The following is a 9,765-nucleotide window of genomic DNA, read 5'->3' as shown; positions in this document are numbered from 1 at the left end:
ACTTCTATTGATTCCATGAAATTCACGACTATTGATCGTGGAGCACGTAATTAGAGACTATTGGATGTACTTTTTGCTATGCTAAACACGTGGCCATTTGAAGGAAAGGAGCATTAAGCTTACAAGAGCGTTTGAAAAAATGGTGGTTCATTGAAAATATTGACTTTGTTACTGTAAAAATAACTATTTTCATGATCAAAACAAGAATCTTAACAACACACTTTATTATAATTTATAAGTCTCAATTTAAAATATTTAATCTTTTTATAATTTACTTAAAATATTAATAAAAATTTTTAATTAAAAGTTTAATATGAATTTTTATTTTTTATTTTTAAAATATTAAAATATTAATAATTTATAATTTATTTAAAATATTAATAATTTGTAATTAAAAAAAGGGAGAGCATAACTACAAGGCAAAAAACTATAGATCCGAGGCAAATTTACTTGTTTGATTTATATGTCCTTGTGGGCAGTTGGGTAGTGTATAATTGTGGATAATTCATACCAAGGATTAAAACTAAACTTAATTATTCATCTAATATACACATAATAAATTTAATTATTGAAATGTCCTCACGGTTGATGAATAATGCACTCGAACATTTGACTTATTGATTGATACATGATTTTTTATTTAAAGAGTAAAATTAATTTTTTTTTTAATTATAAAAAAAAGTTAGATGTAATTAAAATAGAATACAATATTGCAACTTCCAATGATCAAGATGATAATTTGATGTACGTACCTGATGTGTTCGCAACTTGTTAGCTGCCTCAAAGAGGAGTTAGTTGTGGAAAAAGCTTTCAAGACTAACAACTAGGGTTTTTCTTTTTCCTTTTTGGTTTTTTATTTTATTTTTATTCTTTTGTAGATAAAATATTATAACTTTTTATATGGTTTTTCGAAATTATGGTGAGCTGCTGCCCAGATGGGCATTTTGTCCACACAAAAATTTTGCCTTGGATTTATAGTTTTTTGCCCTGAAGTTATGGTCCCCCTTAAAAAATTAATATGATTATTTTATTTTATTTCTTTTATTTTTTATTTTAAAATATTAACAATTATAATTAAAACTTTGATTTATTTTTTTAATTTGAAATATTATTTTTTTATAATTAATAATTAAAATTTTAAAATTTATTATCTCTAATTTTTTTATTTTTTTCTTCTTCTTAATGGTGGACTGTCGAAGATGTGTTTGACATAATGGGACAGACGATCTGGCACTCTCTACAGTCAAATTTGATCGTTAAAGTGCCAGATTGATGCTTCTTACATCCAACTACGGAGATTTGATTGTGGAGAGCTAGAATTGGGCTGTGGAGTGTTGCTTTTAGCAATCCAATCCATCAATAAAGGCACCAATGCCATTGTCGCCCTTCACGATCCTCCTTTGGTGGAGAAAATTTAAAGATGAAAGGGAAAAGGCATATGAGTAGAGATAAAGAAAAAAGGAAATGAATAAATTTTTTTTATTAGTTTGTTAAGGGTATTTTTGTCCCCGTAATTTTTTTTTTTTCTTTCTCTCTAAACTCTCTTTCACATTTCTTTATATACTCGTAACGTATACCTAATTACATGTTATGTTGAAAATTTTATCTATACTAAACTATTAAAGATTGTCGGAGAGAATGTGTTTATTTTACTTGTTTTTTATTGTATAAAATATTTTTTACTTGCTTTTTATACAATCCTCATGCGAGAGTTGAGACTGGTACGGGGAGATTTGGGCAATTGTTAGTGTAATATAACATATATAATTTATGTCTACTACTCAAGTAAGCATGTGGCATTTCATATGGCCATAGGAATTAATTAAAATGAAATTTTTGCATGTCGCGTGAGTTATTTCATTATAAATCCTAGAAAAAAGCAATACCTCATTATGATTTTAGGAAAGCAAGTAATCGGACCGATAACAAGAACGAAATTACTCTCAATCTCAAATCTCACACTCTAAATTAAAAATTTCACATTCTCAATCTCAAATCTCAACCAACTGCTTGTAAAGTAAAATTGAACTTTGAATGAATTTTCGATTGTTTAAAGAGAACAAAAGAAGGTTTAGAAAGAAAGTAACTCGTCTCCTTACTGAAAGAAGACAAACAACCTTAAATCGGAAAGAAAAAAAGTAAACTCTCAAAGATTTTTAAGAGAAGCGTGGAAGATTTGCAAAAACTTTTGAGAGAAACCTTGGAGAAATAGTGAAAGAGAGCCTATAGAGAAAGTAAAAATATTGAGTAAAATAGCCTTACTTTCACAAGTTTTGATCATATTACACGGGGATCTATTAATTTTCGAAATAGACGTTTTACTTCAAAAAAATATTTTTCACTGGACACTTAGGTCCAATCGTTAATCAACCATTAGTATTCTATCAACTTGTTGATGTAAAAAGAGTAAAAAGATAATTTTACATTTTTATAATTATTATTATATAATTTTTTATTTTTTTATTAATTAAAAAAAATCACTCATCTGAGGAGCATCGGAGCCCCTGATCGGGCTCCCTTTCTTGGGAGCATCGATCGGTGCTCCCTTAGCCGATGCTCCCTTTTCTTTTTATTTATTTTTTTTTAAAAATATAATAATTATTTTTAAAATTAATAAAAAAATAAAGGGCATTTTTACGTTTTTTTTTATCTATGTTAATGATGTTTACATTTTTAGGTGGAGTTTTCATTTCGAAAACTAATAGATCTACTTGAAACTACGATTAAAACTTAGGAAGTTGGGGTATTTTACCCAAAAAAAATTTTAATTTTTGACTTCATTAAACATTAAAAACTTTTTATTATTTATGTTCAAGATCTTAAAATTTTTTATCTTTATTTATTAACGAAGTAACGTTTTATAGTAAATCGACAAATTACAACTTTTATACACTACTCATACATCAAATATGAATCTTTAAGAAAATAACTATACTCGAATAAAATACACATCACTAAAGTGTGAAACTTTTATATTTCTATATTTGTAACACATTATCGAGTTTAGGAATCATTTTTTAAAATTTTTTTAATTTATTTTAAAATTTTGCATATATAATGGAGAAAGTGGAGAACAATGATCATTCCTAGAGATCTTTATAGTGCAAATCTTGCACAAATGAGTTGAAATCTCTATGTATATCTCATTCCCAAACATTGATGTTTAGTAACCCTAAGATGACTTGCTCTTCTACCAAGAGACAAAATTTCCTTTCCTTTGAAAGCAAATCTACCCACCCAACTCACTTTTATATCAATCATTTTAATTTCAAGGTTAGAGTAGGTAATTTCGAAATCATAATTTCAATTCACTTGTGTAAGATCGAGCTTGAAAATTTTGAATTATAGATTGTTTTATAATCATTTAAGTTTTCAAATTCAAATATTGTAGTGTACATTATCATTAAGTTGTGACACAGAAAAGTAAATTAATAAAATAATTTTTATATAGTATCATACCTTTAAATAGTTATTTTGGGAGAAATTAGAGTAGCTATTATTGGGAGAGAAGATCCCTAATAGTGATTCCGTGGATTAGGTTATAAAATATTTTAGACAAAAATACCTTTAATGATCTAGAACACTCCAAAAATAATGATGTAGTCCGTTTATGTAAAAAGAAAAAAATGGAAGGAAGGAGATGTGAGCTTTAGTTTTGATTTTTGAAAACATCCTAAAGCCGTTACCAACACGGACAGGGAAACGGCGATGGGACCAGACAACGCGGACAATCGCCTTAAACTACGCCGTTTCGGTGCTCTCTTTTGTTTACTTCCCGACGACGTTTCCTGCTTTATACTTCTTCTCTGATCTTCTTCTTTATTCTCATTGTACAAATAATTAGCATAAACTAATATATTAATCTTCTTCTTCTTCTTGTATAAATTCCAGGTGATTATACAGATGGCAGTATTTTTTTAACGCTTTGACTTTAATTTTTTTAATTAATTAATAATATATGTTCTATGTTATTTTTTGAATAATTCTAACGCTGGATCTGTACTTTGCAGTTGGAATTTCGGAAGAATTTTCCTGCTAAATCAACTTCTTTGTTGAATTATTATTCTTTCAGATTCAGGTTCTCTTCTTTGTTGAAGGATTTATGCTGTTTGGTCGTCTCTGAGAAAATTGCTGGGAAGAGAATCAACGAGGATAGGGTAAGGTTTGTTTTGATTTATACTTATATATATGGAAGCCTTGAATCAAATCAAGTTGGTATTCCCTTATTTGTCTTTTTGGGATGAAAACAACTTAATGAGATTGCCTTATATAAGAATTCTTGATGATTTCATTTCTATATCACACATATAGAGAGAGAAGAACTGGTTGCTTTCATTGATTTGAGGTGTTTTTTCACCATTGATTTTGGTGGAGATGTTTTTTTTTTTTGTAACCTATGGAGTAAAAGAGGTTTTTGCTTTACTTCTAAGCTGAATTATTTTGCTACTGAAGAATACTCATTTGTGGCTATTCGATTGGTTGTAATAATGCTTGTTACTGTTTGTTTCTCTTGGCGTATTAATTTTTAACTTTGAAGTAATCTTTTTCTTTCCTTTGTATTGATACCTGTTGGCGTGTGTTTTAGTGATGAGGCACATGTATGATGGAACTTACTTTGTTTTCTCTTCACTTGTGTATGATTGAAGCTTTTCTGAAAGTCTTTTGCTGTATCTGCAAGTTATGTTCTCTTTTTGTTTGATTCAATAATACCCATCAGAAACTGAGAAACAAAAGAGGAAAAAATCTATACTACTATTTCCCTGTGCTGTTTTGCTCTTTGGAAATTTATTTATTTATTTATTTTCTTTATATTATCTGATGTAGGCTGTTGGTTCTCATCTACACCTTGTGTTCCAGTCTGCGGCGGACTGGATTGATGTGCAATGCAGAGATCACGTAGAGCCCTTCTGGAAAGAAGAGCTTTGGATAGGGCTATTACCGGAAGGAGCTTCTTCTACAAGGTTTCTCTGTCTTTGGTTTTTGTTTTGTGGGGGCTTCTTTTCCTCTTGAGCTTGTGGGTTAGTCATGGCGATGGTTATAAGGGTAAGTGTTGAATTCAGAGCTCAGTAAATAATTGTCATTTTGTCCCAAATTGTTATTGTTCTCTCTCTGTGTGTATGTGTGGTCTCCATGGAGTAAATTCTTAAATGTTTTTGGTTCATCATGGCTAGTCAAATAAATTTGCAGTGATTACTCTTAATTTATTAGTCATTTGGATCCTATGCTGTTTTTATGTTTGTTTTCATGTGGCTTTGGTAATTCTGGCACAACTCTGCCTTGAGTAGTTGCCTGTGAGGCATCTAGTAGGATAATGATTCAATTGAGTTTATTAAACAAAGAATCAGTTTTGAGAGAATAACGGAGTGGGTTTGATAATGTTATCACTGTGAATGACTACATCTTTACCAAATTGCAATCAAACAGCTGAATTTGGAAAGTGCAAGAAAGTGATGATAATATTGTGAAATACAATTAATGTTAAGTAATGTTGCACCAAATATGTGAAACATTAATAAATATGACTAAAGAGGCTAAATCTCAAACAAGTTTGAAGTGAGGACATAAAGTAACAAAATTCGTAAAAGGAGGAAGAATAAGTGAGAAGCAAATATTGGTATGGTACTTCCTATTCCATTTTTCAATTGTCCAACATTTGCCACTGCAAAGCATTTTAGCAGCAGCGCTGTTCTTCTTGTTTACGGTGAACGTTGTAGTCATTGATAGTTCTCTCCTCCTCTAGCCTTCACTTGTTTATAAATTTAGTGAAACTCACAACCATCAAGTTGATACTTCTATATTAGTTCTTCTATTTTCATTTGAGTGTCTTTTTTGTCTATTTTTAATCTCTGTAGTAAGCTTTTTGACTCCTTTCAGAACAAGTTTGTGGACTAATCTTGAAGGTAGTTGGTATTTCATATGACTTCCTCTAGAAGAGGAAAGAAGTTTTGAGTCCATTGAATTTTTCTTGATCTGTATCCAGAATCAGTATTAACCTTTTAATTAGGAGCTGAAATGTTTATCATAACTGTCTTTGTTGTGGAACTTTACGATGTTGTCAAGATTTCATCTCTCTGATTTATTATTTGTGTCATTGTTTTGTTTGCATAGTTGAAATTTGGTAAAGAAAATTTTTAGTATTGATGATTTTAAATCTATCTCAAAGAGGAGGGTTGAATTTCTACTATTTCTGTCCTCTCGGAATGTATTTGCCTTTAACGACATTTTCCTTGTGATTATACAGGTGTTTACTGTTCATGTTGTTCTTGGATTATTGTCTGAGACTCTTGAGTTATTCTTTCCATAAAAGTAGAAAATGTGGGTCTTTTTCTGTATGTATTATTTGTATAATCTTTAATCGCTGGAAAACTTTTTGCATGTCTTCTTACTAGCAATTCTGTTATTATTTTGAATATAGATGGATCCATGGCCCATGGCTTATCAACTTGGGATGAAGCTAAGATGAGACACAACAAACATTCTGATTCTCCTGGTCAATGTTTAGCTGACGAATCTGGCTCTTTTTTTTCTCATGATGGTTTTTGTACAAATGGTGCTAAGACCACAGCTCTTCCTGCTGAATCATCTACAAGTGAAGCAAGCAAAAATCACGTCTCTACTTTTGAGCAACTTGATGCTGATAACTCCATTGCAGGTGTAACATCTGAAAACAGCTCTCCAAAGTCTGATAGACTGTCGCATGCTGTGCCTCTTGGTCTTGACGAATTCAAGAGCAGAGCATTCATTTCTAGAAGTAAATCTGGTACTGGTCAGGCAGGAGTAAAACATAGAGTGGAGCCAGGGGGTAAAGAGTACAATTATGCTTCAGCTTCAAAAGGAGCGAAGGTCCTGTTATGTAACAAGGAAGCAAAGGGTGCCTCTAATATCTTAGGCAAAGACAAGGACAAGTACCTACGGAATCCCTGTTCAGCGGAAGAGAAATTTGTCATTATAGAACTTTCAGAAGAAACCTTAGTCGACACTATTGAAATAGCAAATTTTGAGCATTACTCTTCTAAGTTAAAAGATTTTGAGTTGCTTGGAAGTTTGGTTTTTCCAACAGATGTTTGGATTAAGCTTGGGAACTTTACTGCCGGCAATGTGAAGCATGCTCAGAGATTTGTTCTTAAGGAACCGAAATGGGTGAGGTATCTAAAGTTAAATCTTCTGAGCCATTATGGTTCTGAATTTTATTGTACGCTGAGTGTTATTGAAGTGTACGGAGTGGATGCTGTGGAGCGAATGCTGGAGGATTTGATCTCTGTCCAGGATAATTTGTTTGCATCTGATGATGGAACGCGTGATCAGAAACAAATGCCTTCAAAACTGGAGCCTACTCAAGGCAATAGTGTGTATCAAAATTCACACAAGGAAATGGGATCTGAGTCTTCAGTGGAAAACTCAAACTTGCAACATGATGTTATTAATAATATTGTTCCTAGTCCAGTTGAAGACATTCATCATCAACAAGTTGGCCGAGTGCCTGGAGACAGCGTTCTAAAAATTTTGATGCAGAAAGTTCGAGCTCTAGACTTAAATTTATCTGTTTTGGAGCGGTATTTAGAAGAATTGAATTCCAAATATGGCAATATTTTTAAAGAATTCGACAAAGATATAGGAGAAAAAGATAAACTTCTTGAGAAGATTAAATCAGATATAAAAGATCTCCTTGACAGCCAGAAAATCATGGTATGTGAAACTCGTAGCTGGTTCAATAATGGTTATTTTGCTTGATTCAGGTGGATTTCATTGTAATCATTATGTGTTTCTTTTTATCAGGCTAAAGATATTGGTGATGTTGCTTCCTGGAAGTCTCTGGTTTCTGTACAGCTGGATACCATACTCAGAGACAATGCTGATCTTAGGTTGGTTCTGTCCCTTAATGATTAATTTGCTCAAATTTCATTACATTTTAATTTGTGGAATGAGCCTGTGGTTTGAATTTATTATTTTAAAATTATTCCAAATGATAAGCACACTGGTGAATAAGGTGCACTTGGTTTGCTTCAGCAAGTTTTGGGATAATATGAAGTTAACATGCCTTTCCAAAAAAAAAAAAAAAAGTGAAGTTGACACAATTCTTCTTTCAGTGAAAAACAGACAATGTAGGGTGTATTAAGATGACAGAAAACATAGAACCCAAAAGAACTTTGAAAAGGTGATTTCAACAATTTGGTTATGTTTTATCTCATTATTTAATTTGGTGTTTTATAGAGTGTAGTATGTTCTATAGTTTATATTTTATATAAAGAATAGTCCATTATTAATATACAAACATTTTTGTTTTGTACTTCAGAATTTTAGGTGTACAAAACCAAAATTAAACCAAACTTGTAACATCATGAATCATAACTAAGTGTGATGCATTGGTTTGGTTGTTTCTTGGTTTTTCGGGATGATCACTTAACATTCACTGCACAATATAGCAATCGCTCCTCTTCTTGGAGGTGGGGATTCGTGAAAAGTTTGTGCTAAGCTACATGCACTGGTAGAAGAGCTATCAGCCTTTCCTAAGTGTAGAGATTTCTCCTGGCAGAAGACAATGATAAAAGCAGAAAAAGACTTTTAGTATGTGCTATTTGCCGTAGCTAGTTAGGGAGGGACTGATAAACAAAACCAATGTCTAAGGGCCTTGTTTGATATGGTGTACGTTCTAGGAGGTGATGTAAACTAATAATGCTTACATTTGGATTCAACATTTTATGAGATGAAGCACCAAATTGATAAACATGCACAGAAACAAGTAGTTAGAAGCCTGAAGGAGATAAAAATAGAACAATAAATGAGATCTTATATGTCCAGGAATTGGGTTTTTTGATTAATATGACATGCTTGAATTGGAAATATATAGAAGGGAACTTGGTTGCAGTGAAGATAAATATCTGACCTTGTACCTATGATTGCACATGCAAGCATGTGCGTTCAAATATATGTACATCTTGTACAAGGAAGCACCATGTATAGAGCGTAGAACCTCTAATCAAGTCTGCATCCACGTGAACCATTTGATTCTTCGCACAAGGGGCTATTTACTTCAAATCCATTATATGCTACTTGTACATAATTTTAAGAATTTTTTGGTCCATAGAATCTCTTTCTTAGCTTTTTGTGGGTTTTATTTGTCTGAGTGCCGATAATTGCCATTAATTGCAGATCGAAGGTTGAAAAAGTTCGAGAGAAGCAGATATCTATGGAGAATAAGGGCATCGCGGTATTTGTTGTAAGCTTAATTTTTGGATTCTTAGCATTTGTGAGGCTACTGGTAGATATGTTGTTGAGCGTTTCCATGTCATTGAGTGATGAAAAAACAGAGAAGCCAAGGAAATTTTGTTCCTTTAGCTCTTCCTGGCTCCTCTTATTATGCAGCTGTAGTATAGTTTTTATATTATCCATTTAAATATGCTTTTATGGTATCCATTTTTGTTTCCTCCACTTCTATTGTGGCTCTTTTATGGGAGTTAAATCTCCTTGTAACCATGTAATATATTAGTACTATATTTTACTATGAAAAAATAGATTGTCTTGTCCAATTAAAACATTTTACTGTCACTTGGATTTGACCATGTAGCTGAAAAGAACGTTTAAAGATCTCGAGTTGATTAAAATATCTTGGTCTATGTTTAATTACGGAATTTTGATAGAATTTGGTGCATTAGTGCTAAGGATGTCAATGGGTTGGGTACCTTATAATTTCATAATACTTGAACCCTAACCCTATTAAAAAGTAACTATCCTAATTTTATTAATTACCCAAATAATTTAAAAATT

General features: G+C 31.7%; 1 protein-coding gene across 6 annotated transcripts; it reads left to right on the top strand.

Annotated features, from left to right (window-relative positions):
• On the top strand, positions 3,662-9,546 carry LOC18592929 (uncharacterized protein slp1). 6 transcript variants are annotated; one of them, XM_007019888.2, is made up of 6 exons: positions 3,662-3,891; positions 4,073-4,157; positions 4,825-5,043; positions 6,416-7,686; positions 7,777-7,862; positions 9,151-9,546. In XM_007019888.2, exons 3-6 carry the CDS (start codon positions 4,884-4,886, stop codon positions 9,392-9,394), a joined length of 1,761 nt encoding a protein of 586 aa, XP_007019950.2. In that variant the 5' UTR covers positions 3,662-3,891; positions 4,073-4,157; positions 4,825-4,883; the 3' UTR covers positions 9,395-9,546. The 6 variants fall into 6 exon arrangements, with proteins under 6 accessions (XP_007019950.2, XP_007019942.2, XP_017981798.1 ...); XM_007019880.2 differs by having other exon boundaries at positions 4,011-4,157; XM_018126309.1 differs by lacking the exon at positions 3,662-3,891 and adding an exon at positions 8,098-8,155 and having other exon boundaries at positions 3,958-4,157; positions 9,151-9,243.

The sequence above is a fragment of the Theobroma cacao genome, chromosome 8, assembly GCF_000208745.1.
Source record: "Theobroma cacao cultivar B97-61/B2 chromosome 8, Criollo_cocoa_genome_V2, whole genome shotgun sequence".
NCBI lineage: Eukaryota > Viridiplantae > Streptophyta > Magnoliopsida > Malvales > Malvaceae > Theobroma > Theobroma cacao.
The sequence above is the reverse complement of the archived record's forward strand: the minus strand, read 5'-3'. Positions and strand labels throughout refer to the sequence as shown.

What these genes read in the sequence shown, in the direction of transcription:
- LOC18592929 (XM_007019888.2), top strand. Translation starts at nt 4,884, where the DNA reads ATGCAGAGATCACGTAGAGCCCTTCTGGAAAGAAGAGCTTTGGATAGG. An exon ending in TTGACAGCCAGAAAATCATG is followed by an intron (nt 7,687 to 7,776) that starts GTATGTGAAACT and finishes TCTTTTTATCAG; the next exon opens with GCTAAAGATATTGGTGATGT. An exon ending in AGAGACAATGCTGATCTTAG is followed by an intron (nt 7,863 to 9,150) that starts GTTGGTTCTGTC and finishes CATTAATTGCAG; the next exon opens with ATCGAAGGTTGAAAAAGTTC.